Source organism: Megascapheus bottae, chromosome 21, assembly GCF_031878675.1.
Source record: "Megascapheus bottae isolate mThoBot1 chromosome 21, mThoBot2.hap1, whole genome shotgun sequence".
Classification (NCBI taxonomy): domain Eukaryota; kingdom Metazoa; phylum Chordata; class Mammalia; order Rodentia; family Geomyidae; genus Megascapheus; species Megascapheus bottae.
This window is the reverse complement of record NC_143529.1, coordinates 3645422-3672708: the sequence shown is the minus strand read 5'-3', so window position 1 is coordinate 3672708 and position 27287 is coordinate 3645422. Positions and strand designations below refer to the sequence as shown.

Below are 27287 nucleotides of genomic sequence, written 5' to 3'. Positions count from 1 at the left end.
CAAACCTTTTTTTTTTTTTTTTTTTGGCCAGTCCTGGGGCTTGAACTCAGGGCCTGAGCATTGTCCTTGGGCTTTCTCAAGGCTAGAACTCTACCACTTGAGGCCACAGCATCACTTCCAGCTTTTTCTATGTATGTGGTACTGAAGAATCAAACCTGAATCTTCACGCATCCTAGGCAAGCACTCTACCACTAGGCCAAACTCCCAGCCAAAACCACCAAACTTTGTGTGTGTGTGTGTGTGTGTGTGTGTGTGTGTGTGTGTGTGTGTGTGTGTGTGTGTTTTATTAAAGAATTTATTAACATTGACTTTTACATCATATTTCAAATGACATGTTTAACAAACGAGTATTCAAGAAGGGAATCTCTATATACAATCACTGGCACTTAGTTTTTAGAACATAATCAAAATTAGGCTAAAAACCACCAAACTTTTGAGAAACTACCAGACCACTTAAGCCAACACTAAGAACTGAAGAATAAGCCTGGAACCCTAGCTACTCAGGAGGCTGAGAACTGAGAATCATGGTTTCAGCCCAGGCAAGAAAATCTGCATGAAATTCTTGTCTCCACTAAATCTAAAAAAAAAAAAAAAAAAAAGCTAGAAGTGGACCATGACTCAAATGGTATAGGCTTGAGCAAAAAACAAACAAACAAAAAAACAGCTCAGGGACAGAACTTAGGTCCTGAGTTCAAGTTCTAGGGCCAGAGTTAAGAATTTAAAAAAGCCCAGAAAGCTAACAACAGTTCTCTCAAAACAGCACAGTAGGGGCCAAAGACCCAAGATTTGAAAGTAAAGTCCTTGGAAGTATCTATTTACATTATTACAGAATATAATCTCAATATAAGCTTAATACAAAAAAGGTCTTTATATGTGTTTAAAGCAATTTTTGATTACCCAGAAGTAGAAATCAAGCCACTCCATAAAGAAGCAAACCTTAAGGATTTTTATTTCTCATAGGTATGCAAAGTCTACAAAACAGGAAAGGCCAATGAGCTTTCATGGTTCCTCTTCTTGGATATATCTGCCTCAAATCTTACGTTAAGATTCACTTGCCTATAACTTTATAAAATCCCATTAGAAGTTTGAGACACATTTTGTTCAGTTTCTCTAGCTCTCTATCGTATAAGTACCTAGCATAGTGTCTGGTAGATGAAGGATATATACTTAGAATTAAATGGCTGTAATGTGTCTCAACATTGCCTTTTCTCTTATTCCAGGAAAAACAATAAAATGACAAAGTTAATGTATAACAACTTCAAAGTTTGTTTGCCTACCGATTTTAGTTAATTATTAATGGCCCAATAAAGGAAAACAATCAAAAGAAATGATGCTTGAGTCTGAATATATAAATGAACATTCATATACTTAGAGTTTTATGGGTTTAAAATGTGCAAAGAAAAGAGTATGGAGATCTATGTCTGTAATCACAGCACTTAGGAGGCTAAAGCAAGAAGACTCGGGAGTTCAAAGCCATCCTGTCTTGTTACACAGCGAGTCTAAAAAAAACAAGACTTGCTGAAAGAACCAAGTTTAAAGAGAAGTAGACCTCTATATTTTACTGGCTAATTTTTTTCACTAAGGTAACTTTAGGGGAGTCAATAATTTCCCTAAGTGTTAGTTCATATAAATTCTATTGAAGACAGACAGCCAATTAAAACTTACTTTTTAAAAAAAGAAATGTGGTCATATTTGCATTAGTAATGTTCTAGGATCTGGCTATGCTAAATCTTGAACTAAAGGACAAAGACAATTAGAGCTGCCATCACTGATGGCTAATGAGAACATCTTACTGTAACCCAAGCCTCCAGCTGGCATGCCCACTGCTCAAAATTTAAGGGGAGAAAAAAAAATTATGATCATTTCTCTAAGTTCTCCTTGAGCAAATTATCCCTTATGCTAACTTTCTTCTTGAGTTCTGTAGATAATATCTTTCAAGTGCTACAATCTGCCAGGATCTATGCCCAGTATGGCAAGGGATGGTCTCTACAGACCTTGAAGTTCAAGGGTCTCTCTCTACCAAGTTCTCTCACAATTCCCTCTGACTCTCCCCAGCCAAAGACCTCCTACATCAAAGAAGGATTTGAATCCCAATGCTCTGAATTTATGTGAGAGGTTTTCTGCACCAAGAAAATCACTGGGAATGGTAAAAAGTAAAGCACATAAAACTTTTGTTGGATAATTGATAAATTTAAAAGGCTCCACATGTTTTTTTTTTTACTTTGTTATCATAAAATTATTGTCTTCACTGTGATTTTTTATAGCAGGAATCCATACAACATACTTGGATAAAATTCATCCCATCTATAGGCATAATGCTTTATTACATAGATTAATATATATCGATGACATACAAACCCTCTTTGTTTTCAAAGACATCTGTGATGACACCTTTCTCTAAAGAGAAATCACTTTGAAGCTTATCCACAGGAACAAACGATGCACTGGTATGCAAAACTAATGTAACTGACCATCATTTCCTTTTTTGCTCTGACTAGCAGGAAATGAGAAGTTCAAATTCAATAGCTAGGAAAGAGATCACAGTATTTACTATCATGTCAGTCCCCTCTCTGTTTTCTACATTTCTTTTGCTTTTAAAAGCTATTCATTTTATCATATAGACTGAAAAACACTAAGCTGTTTCTGGTCAAGTATGAAGGTAAAGGGTCAGGAAAGACATACTTCATCAGTGTGGCGGACAGTGGATGGATGAATATGTTTCCTAATATGCACATTCACTTCTAAGCAAAATTCTTTCTCTGAATTTTTTTTATTAACTTACAAGTGTGACATTCACAAGCAATAAGCAAATCTAGGGATATGGTCACTGTGTCAAACGAACATGCACAGGTTTACCAGAATAAAAGATTGTACTTTTTAAATTGTATTATGGAGGTGTTACTGGCTTATGCTTGTAATCCAAGTAACTCAGTATACTGAGGTCTGAGGATCGCAATCTGAAACTAGCCAGGGCAAGAAAGTCTATGAGCCTCTTAGCTCCAATTAATCACCACCAAAATGTTGATGTGGAGTGGTGACTCAAGTGGTAGAACACCAGCTTCAAGCAAAAAAGAAGGAAAAAAAAAAAAAGCAAACTCAAGCTAAGTGAGAACCCTGAGTTTAAGCCCTATAGTACCAGCATTTAAAAACTAAATAAACTTACAGCTGAACAAAGAGAAGTAATACCTATTGTGTGACTGACTTACATTATAGAAACCAGAAATTTCAATTCAAACTTTTCAGATTATTTGCATATCTTTAATTCTATGCTTTATTACCTAATCCATCACTCTACCACCTGAAAGCTCTCCACCTTTCCTAAAAATACTCAATATTGTTCTAGAATAGAAAAAAAAAGTCTCTAATCTTTTCTAAAGTTCTACTTTTCTACCTTGCAACTTTGACTACATAAAGTTTTTTTAAAAAGGAAGTTTAATTATGGTTGTCTTTAAGCACAACTTAAAACTCCTGAGTATAGGCCAGGAGTTTGGCCTAGTGGTAAGAGTGCTTGCCTAGCATGCTTGAAGACCCGCGTTCAATTCCTTGCTACCATATACATAGAAAAACAAAACAAAACAAAACAAAAAAAACTCCTGAGTATAGAGAAAATTGACATTTATTCACCACCCATCTGGAAAGAGTGGAATCCAAAAAAAATTAACTGGCTTAAGTTTCAAATCTGGTTAGAATCATTTGCCAAAATTCCCAGTAGATGAATACATGTTAAGTACAGAAAAAAATCGGCATCTGATTTTCTAAAAATCCCAACATACTTACTGGTTCCAAAAAATATCAATAATAAAGGAATTGAATCACAGAGAGATTTACTGCATAATCTATCTTCAATATCACATCTTTAAATGATCATAAAATACTAACTACCAGCAACTACCTGTGACACTATTAAAAGACTTTTGCTCATTATAAAACAATAAGTTATCAGTGTCTGGGCTGAACAGGAGTGTGAGAGAAGAGGAATGATGAGGAAAATGCAAAAAATGGATAAATGGTTATACTTTTGAAAGAATGCATTGAAATAAGACTAAAATAAAATGCAGTGATTACAGTTGCTGTAAAACAGATTTACACGGACTATCTTTCTAAATTACAGTACTTATGTTTAAATTCATACAAAAGCTTGCTTCACATGGAGCTCAGGAATTGAGTCATCAAACACTAACAACACAACTGAAACAATCTAGCAAAAAGTGTTATATACTTACTAAATCCCATCCCCAGTTTCTTGGCACACAGTTAGACTATATCGCTCAGCTTCCCCTGTACTCAAGCCAGGACTGTGGACTGGCCAATAAAATTGGCCTGAGGGCCTGGGAATGTGGCTTAGTGGTAGAATGCTTCTTTAGCATGTATGAGCCCTGGGTTCGATTCCTTAGTACCACATAAACAGAAAAAGCCAGAAGAGGTGCTATAGCTCAACTGGAAAAGTGCTAGCCTTGAGCAAAAGAAGCTCAGGACAGTGCTCCATCCCTCAGTTCATGCCCCAAGACAAGGAAGGAAGGGGAGGAAGGGGAAGAAGTGAGGGAGGGAAGAAGGAGAATGGGGAAGGGGGGAGGGAGGGAGAGAAAAGAAAATAGCCTGAGGAAAACTGTATGAACAGATAATCATACTGGGTCATTATTAAAAACAAACCTTTGTCATAGTATTGCTTGTTTCTCAAGTATAACATTACTTTAAATACATTTTTTATTATACCCTTCATACTTTTGGTTAGCTCTCAAACACTTAGATTACAACCTTGAGTCTCATTTACAATAGGTGAAAACTTCATCATTATAAACAACTGAAAATAAACATAAATACTTCCTGAGTATCCACAAAGCCCTAATACTAGTTCTCAATGTACAGTGTAGGCATCCCAGTAGAAATTCACAATGAGCCACTGAAGTCTGCATAAAAATACTAGAATTTCAAGTCATATGTCTTCATTCATCATTAAAACTTTTTTTAACTTCTATTCATACATATTTTATAAAGTACATAATTCATTAGGGCAGTGTTAAAAGAAGTTGACTACAGATAAGCAACACATGACAGAATTTTAAGCCTGCTAATCTTAAGGTAACAAAGAAAGGCTAGTGCTCCAAACAAGCTTGTAAGAATGATGCTTAGTCTTGTAAAAGATTAACATTTAAATAGGAAACAGCAAGACATATAGGATAGCATACAAAAAAGTAATGTAATTGTGACATAGTGTAAAGTATAGACAACATTGTTAGGATACAGTGGCTTTTGGTGAAGAGGCTTTGAAATGAGGGCACTACCTCACATGTATCTTCAATGATGAGCAGGGCTCAGAAGTGTGGAGGAGAACCAAGTAAGAGTACCTGAATACGACACAGAGATGCCCAAAGGAGGAAGAATGAAAGGAACAATGGGACAAAAGACACCATAGGCAAGAAGAGATCATGTGAAGTAAAACAACTAAAAACTAGCTATCAGTTTATGATAGATAGATAGATAGATAGATAGATAGATAGATAGATAGATAGATACATACCAAACATATAGAATTTGTTTATAATATATAAAGATATATATAAACACTGAAGAAAAATTCCATAAATGCAGTGAATGGCAATGAAATTCAAATTTTCAAAGTTCAAGTGTACTACCTTGACTAAGCTTAGAGGAAAAAGAAGGGCACTTACTATCACAGACAGAATCCTGTTAGAATAAATGTTACATTCTAAAAAGGAAGCAAATGTTCAAAGCATCATATACCATTTCTATTTGTTCTAGGAACAACGCTCATCAAACACCCATACACAATTTTTCACACTTCCTGCTTCTTTATACTTAAATTTACGGGTAATGAGTAACTAGGTAGCCAAGACTTGTCCAGACTTCAGATGTTGACTATTCATATCCAGAGGGGAAAGTGTCGTATACAAAGAGGTGTATACCCTCTAATACCAACTAAAGGTTCTGTAATAAAACATACATGAATTAACATCTGTTTACACTTAGAAGTCATTTCAACATTCAGTTATTCGCCCTTTCTCATTAAAACACTGTATTTACACATATACATATTTAACAAGTCTGAATTTTTTCCAGTTGGTGATTGAAATGCAAGATGCCAATTGTTTAAGACACACAAACTTCCAATTTTAAGTAATGCCCTTACTCCAAACTCTCCTATTACTCTGGAGTAACTTTCATAATCTTTCAGTCCTCCTCGTGAGTCATGCAGATTGGTATTTGAATGTTTAATAAAATTAAAAATTAATTCTTTATCCTCAAATACCTTTTCCTTTTCCTAACACCCTGGTTAACTGAACCAGAGCCAAAAATGATCTTTTCTTTCATATTCCATACAACTTACTAGAACAATACAATGAATTCTTTCCTTAAGACATACCACAAATGAGAATTTCAGAATATTTTTGGTTTTTTGTGGCCAGTCCTGGGACTTGAACTCTGGGCTTGAATGCTGTCCCTGAGCTGCTTCTGCTCAAGACTAGTGCTCTACCACTTGAGCCACAATACTATGTCCGGCGTTTTGGGGGTAATTTATTGGATGTAAGAGTCCCACAGACTTTCCTGCCCAGGCTGACTTCAGATCTTGACCTCCTGAGTAGCTAGGATAACAGACATTATGAGTGCCCCCAGCATTCAGTTCCACCATTTCTTTTACTTTAAAGCTTTCAGTTTATTCTTGTCTTGACAAGTCAAGTCTTGTCCCTCTGTGTGTCTATGAGTTCCTCATTTCTGGATTCAACCAACCACAAATGGAAAATACTTGAGGCAAAAACTGTGCTGAATATGTACAAACTTTCTTTCCATGATCCCCTAAACAATACAGTATAACAATGACTTACTGTGTTCAAATTGTCTAAATTGTGAATAATCAAGAGATGATTTCAAGTAAACAGGAGGATATGTGGTTATAAACAAAAGTTATGCCATTTTATACAAGGGACATGAATACTGGCAGATTTTGCTATCTTCAGAGGGTGATAAATCATATCCTCCAGAAACATAATCAAGAGACAGCTATATGCTTTCACATTCAAACCCCCACTGTATAACTAGACAGGAAGACTTCTGCTCTTATGGAGGTAACATTCTAAGTCAGGAGACAAAAGCACAGAAAGAAACAAATGAACAGAGTAAAATGGCACGTAGGTAATGACAAACACTGCAAAGAAAAGAAGTCTAAGAGGATGAAGAATCAGGGACAGAAAGAACAAGTCTTCCCTGCATGAGGGATAGGTGCTGCAAGAGTGTACAGTCTGGTCCTAGAGAGGCTGGAGCCTGACATGGCTGGACCAAAAAGCCAAGGACTAAGAAATACAATTGAGGAGCAGGTCAACATGGAGATCAGGTGGAGCCAGGCAGGGTTGTGAACAATGGGTATGCTTGGAAACAGTGCCCATTGCTGCCTTACAAGGTTTTCTGGTCTACTCCACCGTCCTAAGCTCTGTTTCACATCCCGATTCTAGGATACCTCATCCTAAGACTACCTGCATAGTGCAAATCCTTAGCACACAAGCTCCTCCGGTCCTTCACCTTGCCTTCCTCTCCTCATCTGTCCCCCAGCCTGGCCTCCATTCTACGTCAACTTAAGACAACCATTCACATGAATGATACTGAATGCTATGCATATTCTTTATTTCTGCACCGATCTCTGCATTGTCATACCTACTGTCATTTCCTTCCAGCATGTCACAAAGCTCATCCTCTTTTCCTTTGAGAAAGAGGATGAAGTATCACTGTTCTCCCTAACTATCCTGTTTAAACAGTAAACCACGCAGCCCCTCAGGTCCCTTCCTAGCTGTATGTTTCTCCACAGCACTTGCTGCTTCCTACAATACCACTTATTCTACTTCTCTTCTGTGTCATCTCTCTGTGTGGTACAACACAAGTTAAGACAGCTGTAATTTCTGCCCATTTTATCCCTTGGAGGGGCATGAGTATTTGGTACACAGTAGGCACTCAAATAAAATATGACAAATGCTGAAATCAACACTGTTTCTTCTGACTAGGGAAGAAAAAAAGCCTTCTGGGACCTGGAGTCCTACTCCAAACCTGTAACAATAAACTCGTTTTTTCAAGGGTTGTACCTCCTAACACATTCTCCACACTGGCCAGAGGCCATCACTGCCACGCTCTGCCACACTCAGGCACTTTGTGAGTGTAAGGACCCAGACCCACAACTACATTGATATAGTGGGAAGAACCAGGACACATCCCTGATTGTGTGGCATTTCTCTCCCTTCTGTCATTATTCTTTATTGGTCTGCCCCCCTGCCCTTGCACTCTTAAATTCCTCTTCTTATCTTCAGCACCTTACACACATTGTGGTTGTTTAATCATTATTGATTCCACTGGGGACCTGGAGTTGAGACAGGCTAGAGCTAGGAGGGAAGGATATCCTGGACCATGGGTAGCAAATAAGCCCCATTCCTAGGTTAGTGCGTGGAGTGGGGGGTGGGGGGGTTCGGTTCCTCTTCACAAGTCTCTGTTCATATGGTGAACCCTATTCTCCAGACTGGGGGCTCTATTCTCACTTGGCTAAGCTTTTCTATTATCCCTGCTTTGTTGATTTCTCCCCATAATGAATCAGGACTAGTCGAGACAACCTCCCACACGGTTCCTTTGGTGCCACCACTGTATCCTGCTCCACACAGGTTCCAGAAACAGATCAAGGCAACAGGTCTTCCTTCAACAACAAACGGGTGCAAGAAGCAGGTTTCCCTATACCTCCTTATACACAGTCCTCCAGAAAGGACTTCCCATGTACCCTCCAATGGTAGGCTTTTTTGTCAAAGAAGAATTGTTAGGCTCCCCTGGACTCTGTGCCACTCATTCCCTCAATGAAATGGAGCTTTCCGAGAATGTTATAGGATTCCTCAGGATTACCAAAGACCAGCAACATTCTTAAGAAATGACCTGTTTTACTGAGAATTAATTTCTTTTTAAAATTCTATCACTGAAATAATGTTGCATGCTGGTGTGAATATAGGTTTTGTTTTACAAACAGCCTTTTCAAAATAAATTCACCACTGGGGATGTACGTTTAATATCTAACTGGAGGTTACACATCAGAATTCTGAGACAAAAATGTAACATAGACATGAATACATCACAACGTTGTTCATGCAAAAAAAATGATTATGGGGGAATCATGCCAACCTTCCTACTTTAAGAAGCTTTATAATCTGAAAGAGAAATTAGCTGAAGTCTCTTTCTGTCAAGAAAATATATTCTGAAAGAGGCTGCTTTTGAGAGTAGCTCCAATAAAGATATACACTCCAACAAATCAAAGTTTGAGAGTCACAACTCAAGTTCAATTTGTAGAATATTTATAGAAGCTGAATACATACTAGGCAAAGAGACATTTCCCACCATGTGTCAGGAAGCTTCCAGGTCAACAAGAGACTGTTACCACTGCATAGCAACTGCCTTGCTAAAATGAACCACGTCTCTCTCTCTCTCTCAGATAAGTTTTTTAATTTGTGTTTGTCCCAAATCAAATATCCCCACAGATGGAAAACACACATGGTTCCATGCCTTCTTCTTATTTTGACTCATGACCATTATGTGGAAATGAGACAGGGCAATTTTAGCTATTTTTTAACAACCTTAAGGCGTCTAAGCTGGAGAATAAGTCAGCACTGACTCTTTCCTGTGCTTATTCAGGTAGGTCAGAGGCTTAGGTATAAAGCCATAGACCACACTCTGTCATCAAATGCTTCAGAGAATGTGACCCCAAAGATAAAGAATAGCATTGAAAATTATTTTCTCTTTCTCAAAAGTTTTTCTCTTTGTCTATCTAAGAATGCCAGGACAGGTTATATAGTAGGAGACCAGGCTAGCCTTGACCATGCCTCAAGACACAGTCAAAAATGGACATTCACAGAGAATAATGCAGAGAGATAATTAGGAAGTAGAACATGTCCCACTATGGTGGAATCCTGAGAAAGAACCCATAACAACACTGGGAATGTGCAAAGTGTTGGTGGCTCGTGCCTGTTCATTCTTGCTATTGAGGAGGCTGAGAGCTGAATATCAAGAGTCAAAGCCATGACATAAAGTCTTTCAGACTCTTTTCTCCAACTAATCACAAAAAAAGGGAGAAAACAAATGCCAGAAGTGGAACTGTGGTTGAAATGCTATCAAATAGCACCCAAACCCAGGTTCAAATCCTAGTATTGTTACTGAAACACACACATACATATGCACACACACAAAGTCTATTACTCCACTTAATATCAGTATCATTGTTAATAGCAGCAGCTATTACTCTATACTCCTCTAGTATAAAGATAAATGTTACCCCTTACAAGAATCCTCAACTATTATCTTCCCACTGAATAGAACAAAATTACTTAATTTCTCCAAATAAAATCTTCATCTCCTCCTCCTCTTCTTTTATTTAAGACAAGGTTCCACTATAGAGTCCCAAATTGGTGAGCCTCCTCCTGCCTTAGACTCCAAATGCTAGGATTATAGGTGTATACTACTCAGTCTATTCAAACTGAGGCTTCTGTAAGCTCTGAATTACATAGCTTATAAATGGGAGAGGTAAAACTCAAATCCAAATCCAACTCAATATATACTTATTACTGACTCCATAGTCCAGGAGCTAGTAATATCAGGTAAAGAAAACCTAATGTGGCAGGTGAGGGTGACAGTAATCAGGTAATTTTAACAGTAACCATGTCATCAGCCTAGCCTTGGCAGAGAGGCAGAAAAAGAAGATTCTTCCTGAGGAAGTCAAATGCCACCTGAGATCTGGGATAGGTGGAAGGGGGCTTTAATGGGGGGGGGGGCGGGGAAGCACTGCAGGCAGAAGATTCAGAACAAACAAACAAACACTGTGGTAGCCCAAGTCTAGGGAAGGTGAGGACTGGAACAGCCAAGAGAGCTGGGAAGAATGTGAATGGAGACTGGCAAATTCATGTGCATTAGAAAACAGTCAACCTTGGATATTACTGAGTGTTTTGTAGACCACGATAAACATTTTTTCTCTATCTTCTCAGCACAGGAGGAATTTTGATTTTCATGTAGTGGTGACTTCTGTCTTTAGGAGTGAGGAGGCGATCAAGGTAGCAGAGTTATCCTGCCTCCTACAAGAATCTTTCCAGGGCAGAGATAAAAATGCATATTCTAAAGTATATTCTCCAACAAATATCTATCATATAGTTAATCACTCCCAATTAAGGACTTCAGCTAAAAATAGAAGTATGGCTTGTACATATAATGAGTGATTGTTGTCCTTAATGTACTATGTTATCTCTCATCTCTTTTGCTGTCCCTTGGTTATCTCATATTGTTACAGTATCTCACTTTGTTATCTGATATATTGGATATATTTGTATTTGGTTATTTGAAATTGGATAGGGAAGGGAGGAAAACCAGATGAGGGGTGGGGGGGAAGGAAATGGGGACCAAGACATAGGAAAAGGTATCAATATATGTGAAGTAATGCACCTTCTATCTGGCGAATATAATGTAATCCTTCTATAAATTACAATAAAAAATATATTAAAAAAAAAGAAGTATGGCTTGTAGCACAGGTGAACTGAGACACATTAATTGTTATACTGGCAGCATGGGTGAAGGTACACAGGCAACGTGAAGGGGAGTAGATAATGGAAGTTCATGGGAAGTGGCCCTATCATGAAAACCATTTCCAGATGAGAGGGGAGGCAGGCACACACCATACTCCACTTCCACCCAAAGATGTGTGGCTTTGGGTCAAATGCATGCTTGGTCTTTCTGTAATGATTTCCTATTTGTGACAGCATGTATTTCAAAGGATTACTTTGAGAATGGCATGCGTTATAATGTGTGTGAAATAGGGTCATGTCAGCGTATAGCTTAGTCAACATTATTACTAGGGTATTTAGTAGATTTGCAATAATATGTTAGAGAGAGGAGAGGGAAAGGGAGAGGGAGAGAGAGACAGAGAGAGAGGAAACACATCTCTAAACATACTTCTAAGACAGCACATTCTCAAATTCGAATATGACTAGAATCATTTAGAAAGCTTGTAAAAAATACAGGCTCCTAGCTTGTCAAGAGATAAGGCCCAGCAAACCTAATTTTTTTTCCCCTAAATCCCTAGGGTCTTTTAACTCTTTTACTCCAGGTTCCAGGCCTAATTTTTTTTTTGGAGGGGGGGGGTCTGTTGTGAGGCCTGAATTCAGGATCTGGGCATTATTCCTGAGCTTCACTTTAAGTCACAGTGCCAACTGCCATTTTCTGGTGGTTAATTGGAGATAGACTTTCCTGCCTTGGTTAAGTTTAAACTGGGAACTTCTGATCTCCGCCTCCTGAGTAGCTAGGATTACAGGTGTAAGCCAGGGGTGCCCAGTACTTTTGACCTTTTTGAAAGCACTTATACATGCATAAATACTTTCCAAATACATGCATAAGCACTTTCCAAATATTTTACTCTAGATTCAACAGTCTTCTGAAAGCATCACATTTTGTCTGTAATTCACCCAGGGTCACTTAAGGAAACTAATAGGAATAAGAACATGAATTCTGGTAAAACACTCATATGCCTGCAGTAGAGAGGCAGGAAATATTTCTGCCTGAAGTAACAAGAGAAAAAGCCTGAGGCTTGTGAGCCATTACACAACGTGGCCTGACCCAATGTCTTTCTCTTTCTTTTTCTTTTAATAATGGAAATCAGAATGCAACACTGAACACATTACTCATATCAGTAAATGAAATGGAACTTGGAAAATAACAAGTTTAAGGTATTGTTTAAGATGATTTTTAGGGGGGTGGGGGGGAAGGGAAATGGGTACCAAGACATGTGAAAGGGTATCAATGTATGTGAATTAATGCAGCTTCTATCTGGCAAATGTCATGTAACCCTTTTACTAATTACAATAAAAAAAGATGATTTTTAGATATTCTCCTAGCATTGTTTCCCTCCGCCCCCAGACTCTTTGTTTTCTACCAAGACTGGGACTTGAACTCAGAGGTTTAGGCTCTCCCTCTATTGTCCCTTTTACCATTTGAGCTACTCTTGTATTCCCCAAAGGAAAAAAGGAAATGTGAAAAATCAAAATTCTAGTAATTCTGCCACTGATATAAGAAAACTTTCCCAGTGTCACCTTTATCAGATTTCAAGAGAAAAATCCTAGTGACACAAATTAAGAGAATTATTTCGGCATGTATTAAACATGTCACTTTAAGAACTTGGCTCTAGAGAACAGGCAAGCTTTGTGAATGGACTGTTTATAAGTAACAAGACACCTTCTTCAGAAAAATCAAATGGATGACAAACTTCATGAAAAGTAAACCAATGGCCTATCATATCGAACTAGTAAACAATATGCTTGAAGATTACAAATTGAAAACCCAGTTTAGACTTTTACTCAAACACCAACACATAACCCAATATTTGGGGGGGGGGGTTGGCCCCAAAAGACTATGAAAATGTTGTTACAGCTCTTCATAATATAAAATGATGCACATTCCTGTTTTATGTGCAAAACTAATTAGCAGCAGCTGCTACTTACACCAAATTTTTAGTATTTTATATACTCAAATATTTTGGCTTTGTGTGTGGGTTTGGGGAGGGGGTCATGGGGCTTATACTGGGCCAGGATGCTGTCCCGGAGCTCTTCAGCTCAAGGCTACCACCCTACCCTTGAGCCAAGCCCCACTTCCCATTTTCTAGATGTTAATTGGAGATAAGAGCCCGGGGTCCTTTTGTGCCCAGGCTGGCTTTGAACCTTGATCTCAGATCTCAACCTCCTAAGTAGCTAGGATTACAGGCACGAGCCACCATGCCCAGCTTTGCCTTTTTTTAAAAAAAAAAAAAAATTTTTTTTTGAAAACAAAACATTAACTAAAACTTCTGCATTCCCTTAACTGATTAGGGAAAGAAAAAGAAAAAGAAAAAAACACTGCAAAATCATTTTCCTGTGACTTAAAAGGCCACATCTGCACACATCTGTCAATGATTCAACTCTGGAGTAGAAGACAAACTTAGTACTTACATGTGAGGGCTCAGTTCATAAAAATTCCTGTTCCTGTAATCTTCCACTTTCTCTGGAGAGTAAATGGGCAAGGATCGGTATGGATTAACAGATATGACCACACTTCCAATGTATGTCTGTAAAAAGGGGGGGGGGAGAGAAATGTAAAGATGACTACACAAGATGTATTTTGACATCTTAAAATTTAACATGACATGCATGGTTTCAGCCTTTAAAAATCACTGGTTCTTTACTGCTTCATCATTGATTTTATAATTTTCAAGATTACTCGGTATCTCTAAAGACAGGTGGTTCAATAATACTTTTTCATTTTACCTCTAGTTGGAAAACACAGATTTATACATCTTAAATACTGTTCACAATAAAACTGCAGGCCAGGCATTGATGGCTTTATGCCTGTAATCCTTACTACTCAGGAGGATGAGATTTGAGGATTATGGTTGCAAAGCCAACCCACGCAGGAAAGTTCATGAGATTCTTATCTCCAGTTAACTACAAAAGAAAAAGAAAAAAGGCTGCAAGCGAAGCTGTGGCTCAAGGGGTAAAGCATTAGCCTTGCACAAAAAAGCTCAGGGACAGCATCCAGGCACAGACAGAGCTCAAGCACAAAAAAGGGAAAAATAAAAAACAAATCTCCAAATTCATTTATCCTTCTGGATAAGAGCTCTCCAAACCTTTTGCTCTGCTTGCCAGAAATTTCAGCACCACTACTGCTAACTGTAAGAAAAAGCAATGTCCTCCCCGAGGTTGGCTAAAATTGGTATTTCCTTCTCCTCTCACATTATCTCATTTCAAGCAAGGGTACCTCATGTTCCCTCCTCCCGATCCATACTTTTAAACTAACCAATGACCTCACTTTGGTACTACCTATCTAAAGCCTAGAAATCTCTTCTGTGGCTCAGACCACATAAACTCAGTAGTAGACCCAGAGTTAGCCCCTACAGATTCGAACATGATTATATCTAATGGTATTGTGATAAATAAAATGTGTCAAACTGTACATTAAATGTCAAATTTACATTTAATATAAAATTCAAATGTACTCAGAAGATCAATGTGTATTTAAACAAATGTCTAGTTAACCGTCTTTCACTATAAACCAGAACATGGTATTCCTTTCTACTTCAATCACTATAAACCAGAACATGGTATTCCTTTCTACTTCAACCTTAAATTCTTTATTTTTTTCATTTTATTTTTTATTATTGATGTAATATACAGAGTTACATTTGCCAGATAGTAGGTGCATTAGTTCTCATATATTGATACCCGTTCTTATGTTTTTGTCCCCATTTCCCCCCCAACCCCTCACAATCATCTTGTTTTTCCCCCTTCCCTTTCCTATTTCAAATAAACGAATAAATGTATATACAATATTCCAGGTAACGAAGTCAAATAGTACATCAAGAACAACAATCACTCAAGATAAAGTTCTTGTTTCCATATCCTAGAGACTCTTTCATTTAGTTTCATCCTGTATGACCTTATATACCTAGATTTTGAGCTATTGTAAACCTCTGCTAGGAGACTCCTAAATATGTACTAATTATTACAACTGAGGGAAACATTGAGCCTATGTTCCTTTGGGTCTGGCTTATTTCACTTAATATGATTTTTTCCAAGCCTTTTCATTTCCTTACAAATGGGGCAATGTCATTCTTTCTGATGGCAGCATAAAATTCCATTGTGTATAAGTACATCTTCTTAATCCAATCATCTACTGAGGGGCATCTGGGTTAGTTCCATATCTTTGCTATGGTAAATAGTGCTGCAATGAACATCATTCAACCTTAAATTCTTAGCAGCTCAAGTTCTGTTGGTTTAGTTCACTTGGTTGCTTAGCACAATGACACATAAAAAAAAATCACTTAACTGTAAACTAATCTTGGCAGCTCCATGTTTCCTTTGTTTAATACAATAAAAATATCAAAGAAGATGCCAATAAACCATACACGTGGTGAATTCTTTTTTTTTTCCTTTGGTCGGTAGTGGGGCCGGAGATCTGGGCCTGGGCGCTGTCCCTGTACTCTTCAGCTCATGGCCAGCTCTCTACCATTTGAGCCACAGTGCCACATCTGGTTTTCTGGGAGTTAACTGGAAATAAAGAGTCTCACGGACTTTTGTGCCTGGGCTGGCTTTGAACGCAAACCTAAAATCTCAGTCTCCTGAGTAGCAAGGATTATAGGCATGAGCCACTTGCATCTGGCTAGGTAAGATGTGATGGAATTATTGAAAAGAAAGTTTATAAAGGAAAGAAAGAAGGGCTGTAGAAGGGAATTAGCTCCAATTTCCTCACGTTTCTGACATCATTGTTAGAGCAACAAATTGGTTCTGGTTGATACTGGAAAAATTGATACCACTGGGATTCAAGAAAATGAAAATGAAACAAAATAGAAAACAAAGGAACTGCAGAAATGTTCTGCTGAATTCTCTTACATGGAACACATGATTTTCATTTTAAAAGATTTTCTCTTCACCAAGAAAACAAAAATAAGTCAATTTTATGCTTTCATCTTATCAAGCGTGTACAAGACTGCTCTTACAAAAGAAAACTACCTTCCTGTAATGTTCTGACATTCTATCATCAAGACCCAATTGATCTGACCTTGCAAAGAAAATAACTTCAAAGACATGACTACCTCAAAAAAGTTTCCAGTGGTGTTCACACTCCAACCTACCTGAAGTGTGGAGGGAAGATACTTGACACTGAATAAATGAGTTATCTGAATAGTTTCTAATCAATTAGAGTCAGTTACACTCACAGATATAAAAATATAACTACCAGTTGAACCTCTTATAAGGTAAGCCTTTTCTAAGGGAGAAAAAAAAAGTACTTAAAATTTTTCCTTTTGCTAAAAAATTTAATTTCTCAAATGCAATTTATTTTTCAATATATAGATTTGCTGCTGTTAGCAGAGAAAATAGTGAGTTGCTCTTTAAAACCAAACTTCACAATAGTCAAATGCTTGATAAAAATCTGCCTCTGTGGCATTCTTGCATAGAGAACAAACTCTGCTGCTGCTTCAAGTTCAAAATCAAAAGCCACACTAATAGCATGCACATTTCTTTTTGTTCTTTGTTGAGTTTTGTGTGCTTTACTCACCCACTATCCCCACCACCTACAAGGAGATCTGGCCCACTGATGCTATCCAGTATTTATTAACTGCCACTGATTCATACTGAGTACTTTCAACACTAGGCAGTGGAAAACAGAAGCCATTTTCTTACACATAATTATTTTCATGTAAATGCAGTGTTAAACTCACTGTATCTTGTACCTGATATTTTATTAAATCTATGTGTCATGTCCCTGTTTCTACTGTGGCAGACTGTCTGCCCTAATAACTGGGGGCGGGGTGGGAGGATTTCCATCCCTGGATGCATATCCTCTTTGACATATGACTTTGTCACTCTACTACAAGATATACTATGCTCTCTTCCCCATCCTCCTTTATCTATACTTTTCAGATACATATTCTCTAACTTATAGATAAACAAGGTAGTTTATAGACAGGTATGGTGGCCCAAGCCTGTAACTGTAGCAATGTAGGAGGCAGAGATGGGGACTCAAGGCTCAAGGATAAGCTGGACATTATTCTCAGATTCCCTCTTAAATGATGGCTGGGCACAGTGGCACAGTGGTGTTATGCCTGTCATCCCTGCTAACATGAGGAAGCACAAGTAGGAAGATCACAGTCCAGACTTGTCTGAGTTGACCAGTACAAAAATGAGCTGGAAGTGGTGTAAGTGGTAATGTGCCTAGTAAACTCAATTCCCAGTACCACAAAAAATAAATATGGGTTTATTTTCCCATCCTTTGAATCTGGACTTGTCCATGGGACTTGATAGGATCAAAAAGACACTATGCAAATGAGACCCAGGCAGAGATTTGAAAACTCTGTGGATTGTTTTTAACTACCATGTACTCATTATGCGAATGAGCTTCTGCTTATCTTTTGGCAAGGTCAAGTGGAGAGCCAAGATACTCCCTCCCACTCCCCTTCCCCCACCAACTCAACAGCTTGCACTTTTGGGACACATGACAGGCCTCCAGTGAGGCTGGCTGCCAGCTGCCAAAAGCCATGACAGTGATCCTAGGTGACACCAACAAGAACATACAAAAAGCTGGACTCCACCTAAAATGCCCCAGAGAACTGTGGGCTGAAACAGTTGTTTCAGAGTCGTTTGTTACACGGTACAAATAACTGATACACCTACATAGTTACACAAACAAATAATAGTCCATGCAGAACAAGCCTTAGCAATCTAAATAGACAAATATTAGGGAAAAAAAAAAAACTACGTTCTCTTCTCCATCCTTCTTTATGTACTTGATTCAGATACATACTCTCTAACCTTTTATCCTCTAACAGGTCTGTCTTCTACTACAGAGTACCTGTCCTGCTTAGAGTTTTGGTTCCTATGTGTTTTATCCAAAGGTTTAAGTATGCCCACATGTGACAAAATAATTCAGATATTCACAGGAACATCTGAAACACAGAAAGACAGCAGCTGATTGGTTGGAAAGGGTTTAAATTCCACCCCAGTTTTAAGCAGCTACCAACAGAATACTCAGGCACCAGAGTAAACCGTTTCAGGAATCAGAACAAGTGACCAGACTTGTACTGGTGGACTTATATGACGATATCACAGGTATTTTCTTATTGCATCATCTTCTAAAAAGCAGAGTAAACAAATTCATTATTGCATAACCACCCCCAGCCATTTCCTGGCTCTCCACTTTCATGCTCCTGCAGTCTTGAGTCCTCTGAGTGTCCACTGGCCACAAGCTCCCTCCAGCCCAGTGACCAGGGACCAGTATCTACTATTTAGGAAAAGGAAGAGAAAAGGGAACAAGAAAGAAAAGGAGAACAGGAAAAAGAAAGGAAAAAAGCTTTGTATTTTGATAAACTAGCTAGTTTTTTGTTCACATATAACAGATCAAGAATAACCAAACATTTCTAAGTCAAAACTACCTCCCCTCTCATATGTCAAGTACCTCTAACACTCAAAACCCCTTGCAGATAATTAAACCGTACTTGAGCATTCCTACTGTAATCACAGCAGAAGTGACTACTTTTCTGAAGGACTTGTCTGGAGGAAATTTAATCCAGCAGCTTTCCCCTGTCCAGACTATGACTGCGAACCTCCTTTCACCCCCAAAACCATGCTCCAGCTTAAATCAACCCATAGAACCAGAACCCTATGCATTTTATTCTGTAACGAATTCTTAGAGAATTCAAACTCAAGAGACTCCATGTCAATGGTCCAGGGAGGGTTACTTTTTCAAAGAAATCCCAGAAGAATGAATGTGTCTCCCTTTTAAGGATTCACAGGACCAGCTTTTACTCTTTGATACAACAACCACATGTGTGCATTGCTACTCTCCTCTTCCCCTTCAAAAACTCCTAGGGTTACACACCTGCAATCCTAGCTACTCAGGAGGCTGAGATTTTAGCATTGTGGTTCAAAGCCAGACTAGGCATGAAAAGTCTGAGAGACTGATCTCCAACTAACCACCAGAAAACCAGAAGTGGTGCTGTCCCTCAAGTGGCAGAGCATGAAAGGGGGTAGGGAGGGAGAGAGCGGGAGAGAGCGAGAGAGGGCAAGAGAGAGAGAGAGAGAGAGAGAGAGAGAGAGAGAGAGAGAGTGCATGAACACTCTGTGAAAAGAAACCTCAAGCTTCATTTTCATGTTAGCTCTATTCCTAATGCACTTGGCCTATGAACTCTCAGCACTTGATGGCAGCAACATCTGTTCACTGGGGAAGACTCAGAGGCTACCTATGGTCTCCAGAATTTGATGATGATTCACAGTAGGAAATAAAATCAGGGGCTGGGAATGTAGCTCAGTAGTAGAGTGCTTGCTTGGTCGCATGGGTGAGGCTCTGGGGTTTAATCCCCAGCACCACAAAAAGAAACCAGAAAATTACAATCTCATGCATGTAGTATTTTTCAGTACAAAACAAAATATGTGTACAAATACTCACACATATACATACACACACATATAAATACACTTCACAAAACTCAAAATGCATTTACTATATTTTATGCCCTGACATTTTCTTTATCGAGTCTGTTCATTCCAATTTTTTGCTGATCCTAACACTTTAAATGGTTTCCATTAAAGACTGGGGGGCCGGGAGTTGGCCTAGTGGTAGAGTGCTTGCCTAGCATGCACAAAGACCAGGTTTCAATTCCTCGGTACCACACACATAGAAAAAAAAAAAACCAGAAGTGATTCTGAGGCTCAAGTGGTAGAGCTCTACCCTTAAGAAAGTCCAAGGACAGGGCTTGGAGTTTAGCCTAGCGGTAGAGTGTTTGCCTATCATGCATGAGGACCCGGGTTCAATTCCTTGGTACCACATACACAGAAAAAAGCCAGAAGTGGTGCTGTAGCTCAAGTGGTAGAGCTCTAATCTTGAGAAAGTCCAAGGACAGTGCTCAGACCCTGAGTTCATGGCCCAGGACTGGCAAAAAAAAAAAAAAAAAAAAAAAAGAGTCTCAGGTCCTTTGGGGCCAGGAGTTTGGCCTAGTGGTAGAGTGCTTGCCTAGAATGCACGAAGACCCAGGTTTGATTCCTCAGTACCACATACATAGAAAAAAATGCGGAAATGGTGCTGAGGCCCAAGTGGTAGAGCTCTAGCCTTGAGAAAGTTCAAGGACAGTGCTAAGGCCCTGAGCTCAAGCCCAGGACTGGCAAAAAAGAACAAAAAAAAGAAAGTCCAAGGACAGTCAGTGCTCAGGCCCTGAGCTCAAACCCAGGAAACTTGTAGTCTTAAAAAGACAGTATTACAAGAACATTCTTTTTAACCATGTTTTTAGGTGTTGGCTCCCTTTAAATACCAATAAAATATATGAACCATCTCCTTGAAAACAAATATGAATTCCAAGAACATAAAACTTTTCATAAAACCCAGGCACAGTGGCTGATCCTGTAATCCTAGCCACTTAAAAGGTTGACTAGATCAAGCAAACATGTTCACAAGCAAGGTGCCTATAATCCTACCTACTCAGGAGGCTGAGATCTGATGATAGCGGTTCAAAGCCAGCCAGGGTGCTAAAGGATTAGAGCCAATCCAGAAGGACAAATCTTCACATTGCTTTATCTCTGTTCAAACAGCAAAAAGCCAGAAATACAGGCAGGGCTCTAGTGGTAGAATGCCTATCCTGAGTATAAAAGTGCAGTGAGGGTTCAACCACCAGTACCAGCAAATAAAACAACAAAAAAAAGACCTGGGCGCTGGTGGCTCATGCCTGTAATCCTAGCTACGCAGGAGGCTGAGATCTGATGGTCAAGATTCAAAGCCAGTCAGGGTATGAAGTCCAAGTGACTCTTATCTCCAATAAAATTACCAGAAAATAGGAAGTGATGCTGTGGCTCAAGTGGTAAAGCACTAGTATTGGGCTGAAGAGCTCAAAGACAGAGCCCAGGCTCAGCGTTCAAGCCCACAACTGACCAACACACACACACACACACTCACTCTCTCTCTCTCTCTCTCTCTCTCTCTCTCTCTCTCTCTCTCTCTCTCTCACACACACACACACACACACACACACATAACTAAAATAAGCATGGTGCCAGTGGCTCACACCTGTAATCCTAGCTACTCAGGAGGCTGAGAGTTCAAGCTCCATGACCAACCAAAAAATAAAATAAAAAGGTGCTGGGGGGCCTGCCTAGCAGTTCCAGCCTCTAAATTCAATCCAAAACATTGAAGGAGAGAAGAAGAAAAAAAAAAGATTGAAATACAATTGTTAATGATGTACTGAGAACTCCTACTTTGTACAAAGAAACAATGTTCACTAACAGAAAAATAAGATGGTATGTCAAATAAGTGGAGAAAAGAACTGATCAAGAAAATTGTAAAACTACAAAAATGTTAAAGAGCCAACCTTGGGCCCTTTCTATTAGCCCTGAGTGTTAAGACTGTGTCAGAGCACCACATAGTAACAGCCATAAAGAGAAAAAGGAGCTGTTTTTGAGAACAAAAAAGGGAAATATTTAAATATAAATATAAACATATTTATATTGGGAGGCACAGCCTGATATCTGGTGAATCTCAATAACATGGGACATTCCTCTACCAGGTGAACAACTAAAACATTAGTTCATATACACAGAGAAATAAGATCATTTTATATCCTTTATATACAATTCTTTCCAGCTAAGATGTGTAGAAGCCTTACTTACAGAGAGCTGGCATTTCAATTTCCCATAAGGAATTTTTAAAAATCAAATTTTAACTAAACTGTAAAAATACAGGCAAGAAAAACTCACTACCTGTTTCATCATGGATTATTTTGGTATTTCTCTGAAAGATCATATTCATCCAAAACAAACTTTTTTTTTTTAAAGTCCTAGCTTTCCTGGGTTTCTAACTAAGCATCCCATCTGTCTAGCTACTTACATTCTTATTTTTTTCAGAACGAATTTTAGTCACTTCCTGACTTGTCCCTGGAGAACATTTTTTAAAAAAATAATCTCATCTCTAAGCCCATTGAAGTACCATAAAATAATATACACTTGCATCTTTTTACTAAACCAGTTCTAATTCCTCATGACATTTTCTATTCACAATATCGTAACAATAGAGACCAAAGAAATTATATGATGACCACATTGATTGGGAGAAGTGACTTAAGACAAGAGTAAAGGATCAGCATGTACAGTCCTGGCTGTCTGTCAGGCCTGTGAAGCCTGGCACTACTTATCTAAAGAATATTAGTCACAGGAACCCTAGGTTAGATAATGTCATACAAAGCATCTTCTACAATGAAGTGCTACTCTCAGAAAAGCATCTCACCAGACCATGTCACTAACAATGAACAAAAGAAAGAAAAAGACAAGGATAAGAGAGAAAACCTGGGCGAGAGGGAAGGGGTGACGCTGTCTTACCATTTATGAAATGGTAACTCCTCCGTATATCACCTTTATAATAACATTTTTTTTTTGCCAGTCCTGGGCTTGAGCTCAGGGCCTGAGCACTGTCCTTGGACTTTCTCAAGGCTAGAGCTCTACCACTTGAGCCTCAGCACCACTTCCAGCTTTTTCCTATGTATGTGGCACCAAGGAATCGAACCCGGGTCTTCGTGCATGCTAGGCAAGCACTCTACCACTAGGCCAAACTTCTGGCCCTTATAATAACATTTTTTTAATTTGAGTAAAAGAAAGAAGCTAGGTACCACTGACTCATGCCTATATTCTTAGCTACTAGAGAGGCTTAAATTTGAGTACCATAATTCAAAGCCAGCTGGGGAACAAAGTCCATGAGATTCTTGTTGCCAATTAGCCACCAGAAAACAAGAAATGTTGCTGTGTCTCCAGTGGCAGAGCACTAGCCTTGAGCAAACAAGTTGAGTGACTGCAGCCAAGACTTGAGTTCAAGCCCCATGACTGGCAAACGGAAGGGAAGGAGGAGGGGAAGGAAGGAAGGAAGGAAAAGAGGGAAGGAAAGAAAGAGAAAAAGGAAGGGAGAGTGGGAGGGAAGGACCTTCTAGTTACTGGGAAATTTTTCATCTCAAGGGAAAAAAATAACATGAGAAGGGGTATCAATGTATGAGAAGTAATGTACCTACTACGTGATGAATGTAACTGTAACCCCTCTATACATTATCCCGACAATTTATAAAAAGAAGTCGAAAAGATTTTGCCCAACAGCCTTTGGAGAGAAGGTTGTCATCTGTCCAATTGCACAAGGCCCTGATTTCTAACTCCATCACTACAGAAAGGGAGGAGGGAAGGAAAGGAGGAAGAGAGGAAGGAAAGGAAGAAGAGAAAGCAGGGGAAGAAGGAAGAAGGGAGGGAAGATTGTTCAAGAAAGCTTGGGATTCCTTTAAGTCTCAGTCTCCTAGTCATGTTGCTTCCATGTTTGAAGTAGTGACAGTTCAAAACGTCACTGTGGGGCCAGGATTCTGATGGAAATAACTCATCACAGCTCCACAAACTGATTTAGCAGATGTCAAATGAGCAAGCATGCTACAAATTTATGAAGGGCCAATGTTTATACAAACCATTATGGTTCTATATGGGAAATATAAGAAGCTCCTAAGGTATATGCACCAGAGAAGTTCATAATCCCACTATGGAGAAAGTCTAGTAAACAGAAAAACCAAGTTTAGATATACCTATTCCAGACACACAAAAAAAGATGAAAAAAGAATTGCGGTGACCCTTGAATCATGAGTGTCTTTCTCTAAAAATGGGTGCACACAAAGGGAAGTCTAGAGGAACACAAAAGTCCTAGGATAGTCCTGGCAAGGCAGAAGACTTCAGAGTCTAAAAGACAGGCATGACCCCGGTAAAGTGATGTTCCCCAGAAAATGAGAAATAAAATTTAGGTTTCAGGTGACAGTGAAGTCCTCTCCTTTTAAAAAACAAAAAACAAAATATGTGTTTATTTTGCTAAGATAGTTGCCTCCTTCAAATTATCTTCTTTCATGTATAAACTGATAGGGGCTCAGACAATTATTTGTATACAGCCGCATGATTTATAGCAGCCCAGCAGGAAAAGTAACCCAAGGGACCATGGACAAATGAATGAGCAAACAGATTATGGTAGGTTCAGTTCCAAAAGAATGAAATTCTCACAGGTGCTATAATGGATGAAAACAGGGATAGGAACACAAAGGCCTGCCCAAGCACATTTCATTTCCCTGTGAAACAGCTACCTACAGCAAAGATATTCTGTAATTAAGACTGGGATGGGATCTCTAATACCAGTGTATGAGTGTAGGTGTGAGTGTGGGGGAAACACGTGCTGACATTAGATTGCAGTGAGTCTTTAATTTCTACAACTAAGGAATCTTAAAGCAGTTTGGAATAAGATGATAATGTTGTGAAACGGTGGATGTTGAAACTGACTAAACTTGAATCTAGGTCACTTAAATATTTGAATCCATAACTCAGAGCCTATAGTATACCCTATTAGTTATACTTTTGAAATACTATGTAAATTGACTCCAAATTCCAGCAAGTGTTTTAGTTTTGCTTATAATTGGACACTGTTCAGCTTCTCTGTGCCCTAGTTTTCTCCTCTCAAAGAAAGAAAACTAAAAACATTTTCCCTAAGTCTACTTCTGAGGATTATGTGAGATTGTTGGCAAAGCACCAAATACACCAGAGACACAGAAATGCCCATGAACTGATCAAAAAAAAATTGTATAAACTATGGCTGCAAATGACATTGTGAAGGCACAGTTGTTGTTGGTCTAGTCTAAGATATGCCTACACTACCATCATATTATATACATCTTTTTTCTTTCCTTTCTGGGCCAACAGTCATTTCAGACTATAAATTAAAGAACTATATTTGAGTTCTATGCCACGCTGAAATACTGGCTAAAAATATCCTCCCAGACAGCCTTTATTTTAGAGCAAGAAAATATCATATAGCCATATTACCACTGAGACAAATGCTGCAATGACGTAAGTATTTTTCAAATATACAGTATTCTCTAGGACTTAACAGAATGTTTCACTGAGTTACACAGTGGACCTGTGTTCCAGATACACTAATAGCTATAAGTTTTGAAAGCAATTATTATGTACGTAACTCAAAACAATACAGCAAAAATGAAATCTGTACAATGAAGATCAAATCAGGATGGAGGGAGGGGCAGAACCAGAGAAAGAAAAGGATGGGGAAGAAAAAGAGTTTTCAAAAAGAAGAATGAACACATTTCACATACTATCTCATCAGTGAATGATACACGACTATATACAGAAAAAGTACCCTTACCCTGGCACTATGACTCATGCCTGTACTTCTCATTGATCAGGAGGCTAAATGAGGAAGGACCATGACCAACCTGCAGAAAAGCATCCCCAGCCAACAGCTGGGGGTGGTAGCATGCACCTATCATCTCTGTGCCTTGGGAAGCATGACATAGGAGGATTATGATGCAGGTGTGGGCTCAGGCAAAAAGTAAAAGAACCAGTATAAAAAGGTTCTAGAGGGCCAGGAGTTTCGCCTAGTGGTACAGCTAGCATGCACAAAGACCCAGGTTTGATTCCTCGGTTCCACATACGTGGTAAAAAGCCAGAAGTGGTGCTGTGGCTCTTGAGAAAGCCCAAGGACAATGCGCAGACCCTGAGTTCGGGGCCCAGGACTGGCAAAAAAAAAAAAAAAAAAAAGGAGGGGGGGGGGAGTCTAGAAGCATGGCTCTGTGGTAGAACACCGGTCTAGAAAGAACAATCAAACCCCAAAGATAAAGATTTAAAATAAAAAATCTATAGGCACCCAGACTACACACACAGTTCATCCTGTAGGATGACTTTGTAAACAGCTGTTAAAGCACTATCTTTACTCTCATGGAAAACTGCAAGTAGCGATAACCCCATTGGAGCCTCTCTACAGCATGAGCCCTGGTTCAGCTATGGTAGAATACATCCCAGGCTGAACATAAAGCAAGGTCTAAGCAATGGGACTAGGTCTTTCATTTCACCCCAGAATGCTTATCATTAGAAAGGACCTAGTGTGTGTTCTCCTCTCTCCACACATCGGCACACCACCCCCTCCCCTGCCTCCGCCCGCCCCCCACTTGCCTCTGCAAGGACCAGAGGGCAGGACACCAGGGGGAGAATCAAATCTAAATGAAGGTTTGTCAACTTAGTTGATGTTTCATTTTTTTATTTGAAAATGCTAAAAGGGTACATTTCCTTTTGAACAATGTCACCCCTTCCTTTCCGCTCTCCCAGTTTTCCTCCTACAAGTTGTATAATTCATTTTCAACACAGTATCCACTGAATACCATTGCAGCATTTGTTTATCCTATGTCTCTCCATTTCCTTTCCTACATTCCCTAGACAAACATTCCATGAGTCCCTTTAACTTCTCACCATGTGATTTCTTCTGCATGTGGTATCCCCCCCACTGCTACTATATTATGAAGCATTCAGATTCCGACCAGTACTCTAGCACCATGTTATTTAGAATCACCAATCAGAATCATGTATCAAATGAATCTCTTTATAAAATGCTCAGCCTCGGGCATTTTGTTATAGCAACAAAAAATGGAGCAAGACAAATATCATTAAACAAAATGTTAAGATCTCAAACTTGAAGAAGAAAAAACACACTATTAATTACAATAAAATGATTTTTAAAAAAGTCATTTTGGATCTCCCAGTTTTTCACACAATCCCAGCACCTATTTCGTACTCCCTCCCTTTCAGGAGCACATCTACCTACTAATCAACTGATAGAGGACGATATCCTTTACAGGAAGATGTCCTTTAATCCCAACCAACTCACCACGGTACTCTATGGAACAGAGAACTTCAGTGATTTAC

At 38.9% G+C, this 27287-nt stretch overlaps 1 protein-coding gene across 1 annotated transcript in view; it reads right to left on the bottom strand.

The window, feature by feature from the left end:
• Positions 1–27287, bottom strand: part of Myo1b (myosin IB) — a 170254-nt gene that overhangs the window by 102820 nt on the left and 40147 nt on the right. The window contains exon 3 of the mRNA XM_090354504.1: positions 13992–14107. Coding sequence (XP_090210630.1) covers positions 13992–14107 — 116 coding nt within the window. The remainder of the gene's footprint in view (positions 1–13991; positions 14108–27287) is intronic.